The sequence below is a fragment of the Artemia franciscana genome, chromosome 3 (assembly GCF_032884065.1).
Source record: "Artemia franciscana chromosome 3, ASM3288406v1, whole genome shotgun sequence".
Lineage (NCBI taxonomy): Eukaryota > Metazoa > Arthropoda > Branchiopoda > Anostraca > Artemiidae > Artemia > Artemia franciscana.
Window position 1 is genome coordinate 20,882,581 of NC_088865.1, and position 17,526 is coordinate 20,900,106.

Here is a 17,526-nt window from a genome sequence, read left to right on the forward strand (position 1 = left end):
TACAAGTAATATCATAATTCTGGCTCGGTGGATGGACAGATTTGGGACTAATGAATTTAAATTATTAAGTGTCTTGTCCTTTTGTTTCAGTTTACAGCTGCAGGCTTGTTGCAATATCCCTTATTTTTATTGGGAACATAAGCTTAAGTCATGATTTCGAGTCGTAATGTTCCCCCCAAGAAGCACCCTTATACCCATCTCCCGTTATTTATGGGACAAATATTTTATGTCAAATCATATTGAGGACTAGCCGTTTTATTTTTTTTTAAGGTCATCAAACACTGTCGAATAAGTGTGATAATAAAACAGAGATAAAAGTGTTATTTCTGTGACAATGGGCTAATAGTAACTATGAAGTGATAGCTGGATATTTAAAGTAATATAGTCAATAGGAAAGATTTTTTCGTTTAGCGTTGAACATATTAATGAAGTTAATCCTTGATGCTTCTTCAGTTTGTTTTTCTATGACTGTAAATTCACTTTTTTTATGATTTAATTATCTCTTTTAGGGTTTATTTTACTTTGACAACAGTTTCCGTCCGGTCCCCTTAGAACAGCAATATATTGGCATTACTGAGAAGAAAGCAATCAAACGACTTCGTCTTATGGACGAAATCACATATGAGAAGGTGCTGGAACATGCGGGAAAAAATCAAGTTCTTATTTTTGTACATGCAAGAAAAGAAACGGGTTTGTTTTGTATTTTCTATTTTTTTCTTCCATGAAGTTTTGAAAAGTAGATATATTGTCCTACTGTGCTCTTACCCTGTATTGTTAATTTGTTTTACCAAAAGTGTCTTTACTTGCGTCTGATTCAGGATTGTGGGACGTGTCGTAAGGTCACAAAAAGAAACTTTTAAACTAATTGTCGAATTCGTAAAAATCACAAAAAAATGTCGGAGGAATGGAGACAAATAATTATGTAGGAGAAATTAAGTCATCTAATAATTATGTATTGCTCACTTTGTGCTTGTAAGAAAAGAATCGGGTTTATTTCTCTAAGATTTTTTGCTTTCTTCAGTGAAGTTGTGAAAGTAGATATCATAGGGTGTAGGATTTTATGCTGTGTTTTGTGGTCACACAAAAAAAACTTCGTCGAATCCGTCAAAATTGTCAAAAATGTAGAAGTAATAAAGATAGACTTGTTTGGTAAAAATTGAATTATCTAATAAGTCTGTATCTGTGGAAATAAGTAAAGATAAGGTAAAAAGTTAAAAGATATGGGACTGGACTTTACAGTCCGTACCGGAGCTGCTTATCTTCGTTTCTTGGCCCCCTCAGCCAGGAACTGCAATAATAATAATAAGTTTTTTTTTTAACCCTCTTTACAATATTAAAAATACACAGAGGAGTAAATAAAGGAATAAAGAAAATACACAAGCAAAAAATACAATACAAGAAGTAAGGAACACCAAAAATTAATTTACATAGCCTTGAAACCAAACTACAACTTTAGAAAGTGAAAAACACCACTGCTGATTACCTATTTAATCACGAATACCTTCTTAAATACTATTTAAACATCGATACAATTCCAAGGAGTATCAACAATGTGTTCTCTACGCTTTTGGAATTTTGACGAGTTTTCGTCTATTTTCATGGTAAAATCAGCAATGAGAAATTGGGGACAAGCTCTCTTGTGCTTTCACACAGCCTTCCTGTTTACCTTCCCTGGATTTTTTCAAGTACTTGCTTGGAGCTAGGCTGACTCTGAATAAGCTTTTAGGATCATACTAATGAGTCCCATTTCAAACTAAATAATCGGTGACACCAGGACTCGAATCCCGATCCCGAAGGGAATGTATGATTACATGTCTAGCACGCCAACCACTCAGCTAGAAATAAGTAAGAGGTATTATTTATTTTAATATAATCATTAAGCTTATCCCTGCACGCTTGTAGGGAAATTAAGATGAATTATACAATTTGGTTAATTTATTCGATGCTTCTGAACATGAACACCCTTCTTCGACATGTCGTCGCTTGAATTAGCTTAAAGATCTACTCCATCATTCGTTTCTATTTTTAAATGTGTTCAAATGCATCTGCTCTTTTCAGAACTGTTAAGGTGTGCGTAGAACAGGTAGAGTGTACCAGAGACGTGTTCATTGCAAATCCAAAATCCCGTAAATTTCAAGCCGACCAGTAAAAAAAGAGGACAAAGTACCTGCCTCCCTTCTACTGGCAATGGGGTTTTCTGGCTTTGTAGGCTTCAAGGGCCCCTGATTTCCGTTTGTGGCTTGAGTCAAGCAGATAAAAATTCCCGCGACGATTTGGCCATTGTTTCAAGGGTTCATATGCCTGAAATAATACAGATTGAAAGTCATTGCTGATATTTTTTTTTTTTATTCAAACAAGGTGTAACTTGCCTACTTTTCCTCTTAAGCTTAGACAACTTTCCCACTTCATTTCTTCAATAGAAATTGAAAATCCTTGCGAGATTTGTTTTTTTTTTCAAAAAAAGGTGTGATCACCGTTTTGCTAAAAAAGTTGGCATTGCCAAAGGTGAGGCGAAGATTGTTGAAGGATCCAAGGGCCTATTTATTGCCTCTATGAATACAGATTGAAGATTATTCCGTGATTCCGCTTCTAACAAGGTGTAACATGTCTACCTTTCCGCTGAAAACCGGGTGGGAAGGTGGGGGAGGGTGTTGTTGCAGGAGCCATGGGGCCAGTTTGTTGCTCAAGTCATGCAGGTTTAAAATCATTGGACGTTGTGGATTTAAACAAGGTGTAACATATCTATCTGTCTGACAAACAGTTGGAGATGGTAAGATTGGGGACGACTGGATGGGACACTGGTCCTCTTCGGTCCTTTACTTTTTACAGATTAAGACTCCTTGTATGATTCAGGTTAAAAAAAAGTGCTACATGCCAACCTTAATTCTAAGAGACTGGCGAACGAGGGTAGGAAGTGTATTTGGAGGAGACTGGTCCTACTCTGGATTGAAAGTCCTTCCATGATTTCGTTCAAATAAGGTGCAGCATGCTTACATTTATGTTAAAGCGCTTTGGTGGGAGTCATGGGACGAGATGGAAAGCCTCTCACTCACCTTGGTTCTCCAATAGTGCGAGTTGGAATCCCTTGCGGTAAGTCCAGTTCAATCTAGGTGTAACATAGCATTCTTTCTGCTAAGAAGCTGGTAATCGGAGGAGCAGGGGTGGTGAAGGGCCCAGGACCACCTTTATGCCTCCAATATTGTACATATTTATAGACCTTGTGTTATTCCGCGTCAAACAAGATGCAACATGCTGGCCTTTCTGCTACAATAAGAGAATCATGCAGAGAGTGCAGATAGGGGTTTGGGTATTGGAGGGGTCATGAGCCTAACTATGTGCTTCTGATTAATACTAAGTGAAAACCCTGGTAATATTTAGGTCCAAATATGGTGCAGCATGCCTAACTTCTTAGTGGTGAGGGGGAGGGTGAAAGTAAGAGATGTGTTTGCTTGGCCGATTGTGCACTTTGGGCCTAGGATCGTACAGATTGAAAATCCTATCAAAATCCCCTTTAAACAAGGTGCAGCAGGCTTACCCTTTTGCTAAAAGAAAATAGCTTTAGGATGGGTGTGTGTGTCTGGGGTGGGGTTGCAATTGACCAACTTCAGCTCTTTAATCATGCAAATTATATCTTAGGGTGATTCTAGTTCAGAAACAAGGAATATGTCTAGCCCTGGTGCACTTTTTGCCTACAGCTTGTTCTTGCACCAAATCAGGTCTTAGCTCACTTTCGAGGAAAGCTTATTTCTCTCGTGACGTACCTTTTCAGAGAAGTTGTTGGTCCTTCAGAATTATCAACAATGACGTATCTTAGAACTTTTTTTTTCTTAAAAAAAAAAGAAGAATCTTATATACATTCATAGTTCTTCAAGGGGTATTCTGTGTTAAATTTTTTTTTTGTATTTCTCTTCGTCAAAGGATAATTTTCTTGCTTTTGGACAACTTTAATAATGCTATACGGTTCCTGGTAGCCAACTGTGTAGTTCTTTACCGCTTGTGTAAGTAGCGACTCGTGTTAATAGTAGCCGAAACCTCAAAACCAGGATTTTGACAACCGTATAAGCATCAAAGAAATCAGCTTTTTATGATTATTTTGAATACCTGAGAACATGTGGCTAGCTGTAAAAATTAAAAGTTCTAGTACCCTTTTTAAATAGTAAACGAAGTCGAGCCACAGTAAAGTGGTATCTTCTGCCATTTCGTGGCGTAAAAGAGCAATTTTGGCCCAAAGAGGGTCAATTACAATCAAGTGAAAATTTCGAGTTAACCTGTCGATTTAGAACTATTGAGAGCTGCATACAAAGCTTCCCAGTTTCTAAGGTCATAATGCAGCGCGGCACATTACATGGTAAAGGTGAAAAAGGTAAAGGATACAACACTAGACCCATACAATCCAAACCGGTAGTGCTGATTTCCGCCTTAAGGCCCTTCAGCCAGAAAGTGCAATGGGGGACGGGGGTCAGCCATCCTGTGTTTTCGGACACCCTTCCTGTTTACCTTGCCCAGATTTATCCAGGTACGCATTTAGAACTGATTCGACTCTGGCTGAGTTTACAGAGTCACGCTACTGACCCCCGTTCCAAACCGAATCAATAGATACACTAGGATTCGAACTCTGTGCTGGATTCTAAATCCAGCGCAACAACCGCTCGGCTAGGACGAGTCAACGCACGTTACATGGCCCATGCAAGGTCCATAAAAAGTAACAGTTAACATAAACATTCATTTTCAAGCTTTATTTAACTGAGTTGACTCATTTAAAGCTTCAAAAAAATTATGTACTGTGGTACATAGCTTGTATCAAGCACAAAACAGGAGGTTTAGTAGATCTTTTGTTTGTGGAGCCTCAAAAAATGCTTTTTTTCTCCCAACATTTCTAACCTTAAGTGAACCATATGATAAATATAAAAGGAAAGTGGGGAGGAAGAGAGAATATCCTCCTAATCTCTTTTCATTCTGAGGGATTTTTCTTGGCTAGTATGGGTGCTGCAAATTGAATATAGCTCCCCTCTTATTGCAGAAATATTTAAATATTTTAAGCGTAACAGATTACTTTCATATGTTTGCGAGCACAGATAAGAAGATGGTGTGGGTGAATTTTGTCCCCTTAAAGAACATTTTTAAAAGAGCTTTCTTTTAAAACCGTGAAAATGTTGACCCTAAGATTCATTTTTAATATTTCACATCTCCCCCCTTCCCCAGAAATATTTGAGGGTTACACTTGCTCAGGGGTGTTTATTATTTTGGAAGTATTGCTATATAAATAATAGACTTAAAAAACGAAAAAAAGACTGGTGGGGGGGTTAATGACGGGTTTGTCTCAATCTCTTATTTAAGAGCGCCTTGGATCAAACAGTTCGTAGCAGCAAACTGTAAGTAAACTGTGGCCCTTAATGTTACAAATTGATGCTCTAAAAATGAATAAAGTTTTGCTTACGACATATGCATAATAAAAATCTACCCCATATCCTGATTCTAGATATGATAAATTTATTGTTGTTAAATTGGCTCGTCGTTTCTATTATAATATAAAAGTTTAACTAATAAAGTTTTATTCACACATTGAAGTATATTATTTGCCTTTAATTTTTCTAACCATATTGCGCTTGCCAAGATTACAGTCGAAATAATCCATATTTTTGTGTTTAGTATGGATTTTCGCCATTTCCAAAATTTTTACCTTAACTCGTGTTTCCGTTTACGTTTAAACTCAATCTAAAAAAGGTAAAGTGTTTTATAACTTCCATAATAATTTTTGGAATTCAATCTATTGGCGCACTAATTTTCACAGATTTAGAATATATCAAAGAGCACGGACAAACTGTAAGAGCGGGAACTGCTGCTAGTGCTCATAAAAAAAAATAAAAAAAAAACGAAAAGAAACACTAACGTCATTTAGTTTTTAGCGTTTCTTTGCATTTTTTATGCTTCTTATTTTTTTATTCTCAGAAACTGAGTTCAGACACTTGTTATTACAGTAATTATGCCTGTTACACTAATTATCCCACTTCTGATTTATTATGTCAATGAAAATACACCAAGAAAAGCTCAATTCTAGATGGTGTTTGTGTGTATTTTTTTGTCAAAATGGTGCAAGTCTTCGCTCTCATACTCTTTAGAATATATAATAATTGAGTACTTGGATCTGCAATTCTTTCATGAGTTACCAAAGTCATATGTTATTCTCTATTTCAGCTCGAACTGCTAGAGCTCTTCGCACAATGTGTCTGGAAAAAGATACGATTAGTCAGTTTCTTCGCGAAGGGTCTGCTTCAACTGCTGTACTTAGAGACGAAGCAGAGTCAGTGAAAAACCTAGACTTAAAAGATCTCCTTCCTTATGGATTCGCGATCCATCATGCTGGTATGAGTAGAGTAGATAGAACGCTTGTTGAAGATTTGTTTGCCGATAAACACATTCAGGTATGACTTTTTATTCTAAAAATTTTTGTATCGAGGCTTGAAAAGGCCCCTCTCCCTGAAATCATCATTATTCTGAGTTTTCTAGGCACGTCTAATAAAATTAACTTAAGAAATGATTTATTGTCCCTTCCCTCCCTCCCAAAAAATTTCTTTCACTGGTGACTGGTTTTCATGACGAAGCATACTGTTTTATCCCATGCTATGCCATTTTCTATTTCCGTATTTTCAGATTAATGTTTAAATGGGTTATATGGTTAGAATCCACCCCTAAAAACATACAGAAAAGGTTATTGTGGATATTATCATAAAATTTATTAGGGTAGATTTAGAAACTGAACATAACAAAACAGAGCTGTGAAAGTAGTCATTGGTGATAGTTCGAAAAACTCATGGGAAAGAGTAATTTAAATGGATCTAACTGCAATTGAATCAAGATGTAGTCATTTAATCCTTTGATGCAGTCTTCTGTCCCCTAAGCCGAGTTGGCTGTGACTACTGAGCCTCCCCTCCCCCAAATCATCCTGGTAACGTAAATCGCCGTGCTCCAAGAAAATACTAATTTGGTTATTAGACATATAAAAGAGGAGCTAATAAAAATCAAATCAAACCTTGGGTTAACTACTCAAAACTGTTGCAATTCCTCTGTGTTGTAAATTGCTCGTGTCTAGACATCCCTGCGATAACTTGAACGTTTCTTAATATTTCACTTCAATGCATTGCCATTCCTTTAACATGATTTTCTTGTATGACTTAGCCTTATTATGCGTCTTCGCATGCGTATTCCCTGACCAATCTGTCATAGCTGCTGATTTTATGATCATACATGTATAATCTAAAGTGTAATGATAATATATTTGGAGCTAAAAATTTAATCAGTTTCATGCCTGACTTATTTTCTTGTCCCAAAATTGTTCACAATTAGTGTTTTAGGTCCTTTTGTTACCTTAGAATTCTGAAATACTAAAAAAAGAAGAATTACTATTCTTCTAATGTTGAATATCATTCTTCTATACTGGATATCTGTATTCAACGTGGTCTTCATCTATAGTAAAAACTATCAGAGGGATTGAAGAAAAATTTGCTCTATAGGAAGCGTTCGATTGACGCCATTTTTTAAGTAGGGACCTTTATACTCATGTTTTTTTTATGCATTGTTTGCACAATGCTGTACTACTGCTATGTACCCGTTATGGGACCCTTTATGTACCCCTACGTTTATAATGATCACATCGGGTTTTTCATTTTTTTTTATAGGTAACTAATGCTATAAAATTCCTTCGATAGTGATTCAAAAAAAGATTTAAGTGGGATATTGTAAAACAAAACTTTTTTTTTTTTTTTTTTTTTTTTTTTTTTTTTTTTTTTTTTTTTTTTTTTTTTTTTTTTTTTTTTTTTTTTTTTTTTTTTAGAAAGAGGAAGTAACAATCTGCATTGTTTCCGCTTGGCTTTGCCGGTGTTACTCCGGTTTTTCTACGTAATTCGTGGTCTTTTTTTTATTTATCTTCAGTTTCTTTAATTCTTCTTATGCTTTTTCTAATTTTGTTCTATTTTTTTTGCAAGTGTATGACCAATTCCCAAGGACAGTTTCTTAGAATTGGCTTGTGTTTTTCTTTGTTTTCTTTCGTTTTTCTTAGCAATATTTGCTATTTATCAGTTAATGCTTCCATGTTAAAAAAAAGCAAGAGAATCGACTTTTCTTCCCTTATAAAGTCTTGTCGCCTTGTTTGCTTAGTTAGTTTTGAGCGAAAAGACAATAAAGATATATAGACGATGTTGTATACAAATATTAAGTATAGTCGCCATTACATAAAAAAATGGCCGTGGATTGTCAGTTTAATCAACATATACTGATATTTATTCCTTAAATTCTTAATAATTTTTTATTTATGAAAGGAAAAAAGTGAGAACATTAAAAATGTGTTTTGTTTTCAGTGAAGCTCAAATTATTTTCTGGTTTTGAGAAGGCATGGCGGCTATCAGCCTTACTCATGTTAATCTCTGCTCGTTTAGAGTTTGACTATTTATTGTAATTTCTTTTCGTTTTGAGTTGCATTTATTTGTTGATAGTGATTTGTGGTAGTTTTACGCTTGGAAGATTATTTGGCTTTTATTTCTGCTCATTTTTGGCTTAATGTAGCTCTTTACTTTTCTTTGGAAAACTTGTTTTGTAGAAAAAAGATTTTTAAATTAATTTCTGTTCGTTTTATTGGCATAGTCTTTTTTATGGATATTCTTTTTAAATCTTTTTAAAAAGAATATCCATATTCTTCATACGTATCCATACGAAGCAGGCCTTCTATGCTGGCCTGCTTTGTATGGATTATCTATAGTGAGGCTGCGCTATTGCGCTGCCTCAACCTACTGAGGTATAGATAATCTACTGAGTATAGATAATCTACTGAATCTACTATGATAATCTCAGTATAGATAATCATATATATCATAGGCTGTGCTATTGCGCTGCCTATGAAATATATGTATATGTTTGCTACGTGCATGTCTTTACTATGTTATTATGTCTTTCAGTAAAGGGAAAGTTTTAAGACTGTCTTATATAACAAGTCATAATAAATTGGATTTTTTCGCTTTTTAGGTACTTGTCTCGACTGCCACGCTTGCTTGGGGCGTCAATTTACCAGCTCATACAGTTATTATCAAGGGAACTCAAATTTACAGCCCAGAAAAGGGAAGATGGACTGAACTAGGGGCACTTGATGTTTTACAGGTAAGCAGTGTCAATTTGCTCTCTTGTGAATTATTATTATGATTAAAACTAATGGATACAACAACTTTAGTTGTAGCACTATATTGAAAGAACGGTTAAGTTGGTTAGGTCTTGTTTAACGGGTGAAGGATGATAGGCTACCGGAAATCGTTCTTTTTTTTAAGCCAATTGAATGCAATCGCACATCAGAAGATCCGCTAATGTTGTGTGAAGAGATCATACGAAAAATATTTAAGAGAATCAAAATCTTCGCGGGACGGAGCTAATGGTCAAGCTCTGAACATATCTAGGTGAGGAGGAGAACGCGCTGCTACTTTGGCTTCAGACGGCTTGATGCTGCGATGAGTTGTCAGTATCAGTAGTGGTAGTAGTAGTAGTATAGCTGCCAAATATAATAAAAGAGCATTTGATCGCTTCTGGACTTATTTTAACACTATCATATATAAAATAAGTAATTGCAATCAAATCATCTATAGAAAAAGATTCTAGCCCAGCACAAAATAACGGTAACAAATGGCTAAATAACGTTTTATGCTTAATCTGTGCAACATTCTGAAGAGTCCAATAGCCCTGTACCGCAATGGAGTACACGTTCGATGCTTTCGTACCACGTTTTTGAAAGATTTTGGAAGACATCTGGACGCCCCCCTCCTTGATGTGTTAGAAATGTAAAATTAATATTGACAGGGCATTTGTCGTGTCACTGCAGACATTTCCGCGGAAGCATAACGGTTTTTTTTCTTATTTTTTTATACAACCTATAGGTTTCATTTGTGAATAAAAGCTATCCTTATTTTTTTATGGTAAATGGGAGAAACCTTTTCTAGGGATTTTTGAGATGAATCTGGGCGTGTTTTGCTTAATATATTTGATGCCAGTCTTTAAAGACAACAAATCGATAGTTAGTCATTCTAATTGAAACGATTTAGGATATATATATATATATATATATATATATATATATATATATAAATATATATATATATATATATATATATATATAAATATGTATATATATATATATATATATATATATATATATATATATAAATATATATATATATATAAATATATATATATATATATATATATATATATATATATATATATATATATATATATATATATATATATATATATATATATATATATATATATATATATATATATATATATATATATATATATATATATATATATATATATAAATATATATATAAATATATATATAAATATATATATAATATATATATATATATATATATATATATATATATATATATATATATATATATATATATATATATATATATATATAAAATATATATATATATATATATATATATATATATATATATATATATATATATATATATATATATATATATATATATATATATATATATATATATATATATATATATATATATATATATATATATATATATATATATATATATATATATATATATATATATATATATATATATATATATATATATATATATATATATATATATATATATATATATATATATATATATATAAATATATATATATATATATATATATATATATATATATATATATATATATATATATATATATATATATATATATATATATATATATATATATATATAAATATATATATATATATATATATATATATATATATATATATATATATATATATATATATATATATATATATATATATATATATATATATATATATATATATATATATATATATATTTCTGCTCGTATTCAGTTTTAAAGTAGTGTTTCATTATTACTTAAAAAGAAATATTTTTTTTCGTTAATTGATTTATAATAAACTATAAAATTTTCATTTTAGATGTTGGGTCGTGCAGGACGACCGCAATACGATACCAAAGGTGAAGGTATTGTAATTACCAATCACACTGAGTTACAGTACTACTTGTCTCTTTTGAATCAGCAACTGCCCATTGAAAGTCAGCTGATATCCAAACTACCTGACATGCTTAATGCAGAGATTGTACTTCAGAGTGTGCAGTCTGTACGAGATGCGGTTACGTGGCTTGGCTATACTTATTTATATATCAGGTTTGTTTTGTCACTTTCTTCACAATTATTCTGTGGGTTTCCTTTCATTTTACCGAAAATATTGAAGGCCTTCAGTCGCGTTCAAGTTTTGGTTAAAATAGTAAATTTTGCTATATTACAGTGTACGCTTTAGCTTGGATTTTTTAAGGAACAATATGTCTCCCATGTATGATTTTATTTTTCAGCTATGTCATTTCCAATGAGGACATACTTTATTTCAAATAAAAATTAATAGCCTTCTTTACAAGATCTAAAACAGATTGGGGGGGGGGCAGCCTGCCACCTCATATGCCCTCCCCAATACTACATGATAATTTAAAATTTCAAGGTCGTCGTCATGGAATCAAAAGTATCGAAAGATTTGGCAGCTTTGCTTCCAGGTGTAACAAAATAAGTATATACCAAGGCTCAAGGTCCCTAAATTATGCAAGTAACCCATATAAGATAGAGGTTTCACTGGTTTATTTAGAAACGGGGAATGGGGATGTCATGCCTTGCTAAAATCAGAGTAATGCAAAAATCATTAATATGAACAGTTTAAGGGTCTATATTGTGGAACTTGGGACCTTATATTGTGAACCTTGTCCCTCCCGTTACAAGTTGGACCCGTACTTTTTTCACCCCCTCCTTTATTCTTATAGAAAGGTGGATTCGTGGCACCTACCTAGAATGACTCATAAAAAGATTTTCAATCTGTATGCTTGAGTTCCTTCGGCTCTCCTTTTTTTTTTAATAGAAAGGTACATATTACACCTCGTTGAAATCAGATTAGTAAAATATTTTTTTTAGTTGGAGTCATAAAAGGAAAAGGCCCGACCCTGCAGAACCTCGGACCTGAGGTTCCTGAAATATGGGGTCAACTGCGCAAGGTATATGTGTATTATAGCAATGTACTGCGGAACAGAGGATCCATTTCAACTTATGGTTCCAACAAGAACCTTGTTGAAATCATAATCATGTAAGGATATATAATCCGTATAATGACAGGGTTCTAAGTAGGATCTTGGGCTGGTTATCCGTCCCTGTCCTGGCCTGTATTGACAAAGTTTACACCTTTTAACTTGCTGACTACAAATATTAGCTTGCTGAGTGCTCACATCCGAGGCTAGTATTGCAGGATTGTCGTACAAAATCAAAGCACCCGGCATATATTCTAGCCAGTTCATCAGCTCCCCCTTCTATTTCGGACACATAATGATTTGCTTTCACTTTGATTCATAATCATTCAGGGATTATAAGAGAAGGGTCCTTAATAATTAAATGTGAATAATTAAAATCCATAAGATAGCAGTATAATTGTCCTAAGTCAAGACACGCTAATTCCACATTTGACAAATGGTTTGGTTCCATACCCCCTTCAATACCTCTCCCCCTTCCGCCTTCTCTCCGCCCTCAAACGTACAGACGTGTTGTAACTCTGTGACTCACAACTATTTAGGGATTATTTAAGGTAGGACTCCCAATGAATAAATACGGTTAGAATTATATATATTTAAATTGCAATACGAATGCCGTAAATCAAACGCATTAAATTTTGTATTTAACAAATGATGCTTTATCTTTCACGAAAACCTCAATAATCTAATTCTGAAGGCTTCCAAAAATTCATTTAGCTTGCTAAAAAAATTAAACGACCGCTCAAATTATATACATAGTCTTGTGTCTAAGAAAGTTTCACCTTCCCATTTTAGATATAGTTCACCATAGTTAATGCTGTGTCTCTTGGACAGAATTGACCTTAATGATCCATTAAAACGAAGAAGTAACAACCCTACTTAAAGGCTGATCTCACAATCTAGCAAATATGCCTACTAACCTTGGATCCTTTCGTAACTGTGGAAATATTATTTTTAATATTATTTTTTTACATAGAACTAAATCACTTACGTACTTGTCTGGTTGGGCTTATAAGGACAGGACTTTCAATATAGCTTTCTATCATTTGACCCAATGACCATTTATTATCATAAAACTCAGAAACAGGACGGAGAGGGATTCCTGTAATTCAGACATTCCACAATTACTAATATGAGATCAAGAGTTGAGTCATGGTGTCCTTCTCAAAACTACGTTAATACTCTCTAAAAACTTTACCTACAGCAGCTCCTGGTCTAAGTATTATGATGCTAAACCCAAAATAAAACTGGTATTTCATCGCCATAGATTTTTTTCAAGAAAACATAGGTTGACTGTTATACAATGAAAACTGAAAAATATTTATTTTTTGAAAAGCTATGCTTGAGAAATTGGATATCCCTAACTTTTACTATGTTATATTAATTTAGTGTTCACAACTTTTACGTGAAGGCAAAGTTATCTTGAAAATATCTCTTAATGTTAATTGTAGCATTTCAAAAAAAAAAATTAAATAAAATTTAAAAAGTAGAATATTATTGTTTAAACCAAAGGAAAAGCTGGGTGACATCTGGGAGGGGAAGATGGCTAGTTTTACCCAAAGTTGATTTAGTTTTTCTTGAAAATTCGATGCTTCATCTGAAAGTACATGAAGACAAGATAGTTTTTCATGGCTTAAAGCAAGACGGTACTTTTAATATTTCTTGTGTTTTTGTGTGGGAGAGGGATTATTCGAACACTAGTTTGGTGTCTTTTTCTGTGTCTTTTTGTGTGCTAAAAGTAATGCATCATCAGTTGAGGAAAATACTCGTGCGGAAATATTTCAGATCAATAAGAATTATGTAAAAATCCACAAACTTCAAGGGAATTTTATTTCCCTTTGTAGTTTCTTTTAAGATAAAGGCCTTTATATTAATGTAAAAAATGACAATGTTTTTTTAGTAATGGTAATAACTAATCTTAATGAATTTGCAAAGAAATATTTCATTACCTATTTCGGATATTTTTGCTTATTTTGAGTTGCCTTATTGTGCTTCAGATTGAGATCCAAAGTCGATGTTTATTTTATATGTTGAACAAAAATTACAAAGGCATATTGGATCGATAGTACGACTACCTGGTAACTACCGTCTTGATACTTCAGGTTCTCTGTTTAATGAAGTAACCCTCCTGCATATTCTTTGCCCTTCTCTTTTTATGTTTTTAAAACTTGTGATTTTTCATCAATTTGTGTTTTTATTTTAAATGCTATCAAATTTTACTAGGTTTCCTGTTTGTTTTAGTATCAATCAACTAGTTCAAAGATTTAAAATTAATGAGCAATTGGAAATACCTAAATTGATGATAGTTTTACCATAAGTCTGAAAATATTTTTTTTATGCATAGTCTTTCCCCGAAGTGTAATAAGTTTTACCATAAGTCTGAAAATATTCTCCCTACCCATAATCTTTACCCTATGTTTTTACTTTAACCCTAAGTTTGATAGGTTTTACCCTAAGTCTGAAAATATTTTTTCTATCCATAGTCTTTACCCAAAGTCTGAAAATATTCTCTCTATCCACAGTCTTTAACCCAAGTTTTCTACTTTTACCCTAAGTTTAACAAGTTTTAATCCAAGTTCGAAAATATTCTCTCTATCGACATTTTTCGCCCTTCTTTCCAGAATTTAATAAATGCATGAGATTGCAATTATCTTCCATTGGATTGTACTTATAGAATTGCGGAAGTATTTTCTAACTGTATTTACTCCTCTGCTCCTCTATTTTGAAAGAAATAAGTAAATAAATCTTCATATGTATATGAAGTTCTTTCCTTAATTTTGTAGAATGCTTAGAAATCCTGGACTATACGGTATTACTTCGGATATGTGTGAAGACGATCCATATCTAGAAAAATTCAGAGCTGATATCATTCACACCGCAGCTGGGATCCTTGATAAGCATTACATGATCAAATATGACCGCAAAACTGGACACTTTCAGGTATTGTTTTTCTCCTTGATTTAAGGTTTTTTTTTATTGAATGTTTTCAATGAAGCTCACTAGTTGATAGTATATATATATATATATATATATATATATATATATATATATATATATATATATATATATATATATATATATATATATATATATATATATATATATATATATATATATATATATATATAAAAATAAGTTGTTTGTGGGTTATGTCTGTCTGTCTGTCTGTCCGCATATGACGTCTGAATTATTTCATCATATACCAATTCAAAAACGAAAGTATACAAGCCGATGTAGCTGAGTTGGTAACGCGCTAAGAAAAGGTAAAAAACTAAAAAAAAAGACCAATTCAAAAACGAATGTATATACAGACCGGGACACCGGGACACAGGGAATATAAATGACGACCGGGACACTCAAAGAGAAATTAAAGACTGGGACACCGGGACACAAATGACGACCGGGACACAGGGAATATAAATGACGACCAGGACACTGGGACACAACTACAACGGGGACGTCGGGGGGCACAGGGGGATATATAAATGACGACGGGGACACAGGGAATGTTCGATTAGCAATCACCATCAACAAAGCTGAAGGGCAATCATTAGAATCCTGAGGTATAGATCTGAATACGGATTGTTTTCCCATGGACCATTATATGTTGCATGTTCAAGAGTCGGTAAACTTGACAATCTATTTATATGCACAGACAATGGGACAACGAAAAATGTTGTATATTCGCAAGTTTTACGTAGTTAAAAACATATATATATATATATATATATATATATATATATATATATATATATATATATATATATATATATATATATCTATATTCACAGGTGGGAAATAGGGACACAACTACAATGGCGCATAACGACTTACGCGTGCGGGGGGGCTTGGGGGGCGCAAGCGCCCCCACCAACTAGGTGTTGGGGTTGGGCTAGCTCTTTTCCTATTTCTTTATGAACACCATTTATTACATTCGCAATGCTAGATAAATATATTTACTCATTTTGTGGTAGCCTAACGCAAATTGTCCATTCCTTTTTGAGAAATTTGGATGGTAATTTCCCCTGTACAACTGCTGAAGTAGGATAGAAAAAAGTAATTTCTATATATATATATATATATATATATATATATATATATATATATATATATATATATATATATATATATATATATATATATATATATATATATATATATATATATATATATATATATATATATATATATATATATATATATATATATATATATATATATACATATATACCAAAGCCGTGACAACTGTGACATTGCATCCGTTTTTCGATCTGGAACGTAGCTCGAAATAAACCATATTCAAATTTGATTCCGTGTTTAACAGAACGATCTAATTATCTTTTGATATGAATTTTAACTGGACTACGGACGTATTACCGAATCTGGTCGCACTGTTCACGCTGCTAACAAGAATAGGTATTTGTAAAACTTCATAGTCTTGGTCTATCTTGATAATGCCATATGAGCAACGCAAACTCACGTTGATTAGCTGGTCAAGTTGCTCGAAATATTGCTCAACACGACAGGAACAGAAGGTCGTGCTTGAACTGGCACTGAGAGCCAGACTGCAGGGCCTGGGGGCTGTTTCGAGGTATCCTGCTTTTCAACAACAAAATTTAACATCCTCAAGCACTCGTTTAAACGAGATGCTACAATGTGCTTTGTTCATTGGGGATAGCTGGTGCGTCGCAAGGATCAACTATAAAAAAGAGGGGTAGCTCTTCCTTACGCGCTAAAGACGCTCTCAATAGATCATGGATCTGCCAAAAATGTTGCGCTTGAATGTGAACCCCCGCGCCTTTCGAGAGCATAAATTTCAAGGCACTTTAGCACACATCCTGTGCCTGCTTTATCGCTTCTTTGGCGAAAAATGCAATCCGGTATCCTTTTCTTTTGTAATATTCCGCCGTAGAAAATTCAAAACTGGATAAACATGTATAGAAACCACCATTTACTGGTGGTTTCCATACGAGAGAAGTAAGGGAGACGTTGAAGGCTGACTCCTTTGTCCCCGCAATTTAAGGGACAAGCCCGGTGCGTGCCACGGCTCTAGCTACCAACTTTTTCACCACCACCCCCCCTTCTGCTTACTTTTCACCAGCCACCTCCATCGCAACGTGATTGCCTATAATTATCAGATTTCCTAATTATATTCCCACCGCTTGGTGGCTAAACGAAATGTCTATTTTTAATGCTAAAAACTAGTCAGACAAGTTTCACTCTATATCACTATAAGTGACCTTCAATTGTCAAATGGTTGTAAAATAAGTTCATAAAAGCTTGCCAAACAGCTTTTGTTTAAAATCCAGAAACAAAGGTTTTTTTCGTTCAGATGCATTTTTGGTCACAGAATGAATGCTATTTCAAGACCCCCTCTTCCCAGAGCCCTAAG

The 17,526-nt window shown here is 33.5% G+C and overlaps 1 protein-coding gene across 1 annotated transcript in view; it reads left to right on the plus strand.

The window, feature by feature from the left end:
* Positions 1-17,526, plus strand: part of LOC136025000 (U5 small nuclear ribonucleoprotein 200 kDa helicase-like) — a 127,827-nt gene that overhangs the window by 47,914 nt on the left and 62,387 nt on the right. The window contains exons 13-17 of the mRNA XM_065700625.1: positions 510-690; positions 6,196-6,422; positions 9,016-9,147; positions 11,009-11,238; positions 14,918-15,074. Coding sequence (XP_065556697.1) covers positions 510-690; positions 6,196-6,422; positions 9,016-9,147; positions 11,009-11,238; positions 14,918-15,074 — 927 coding nt within the window. The remainder of the gene's footprint in view (positions 1-509; positions 691-6,195; positions 6,423-9,015; positions 9,148-11,008; positions 11,239-14,917; positions 15,075-17,526) is intronic.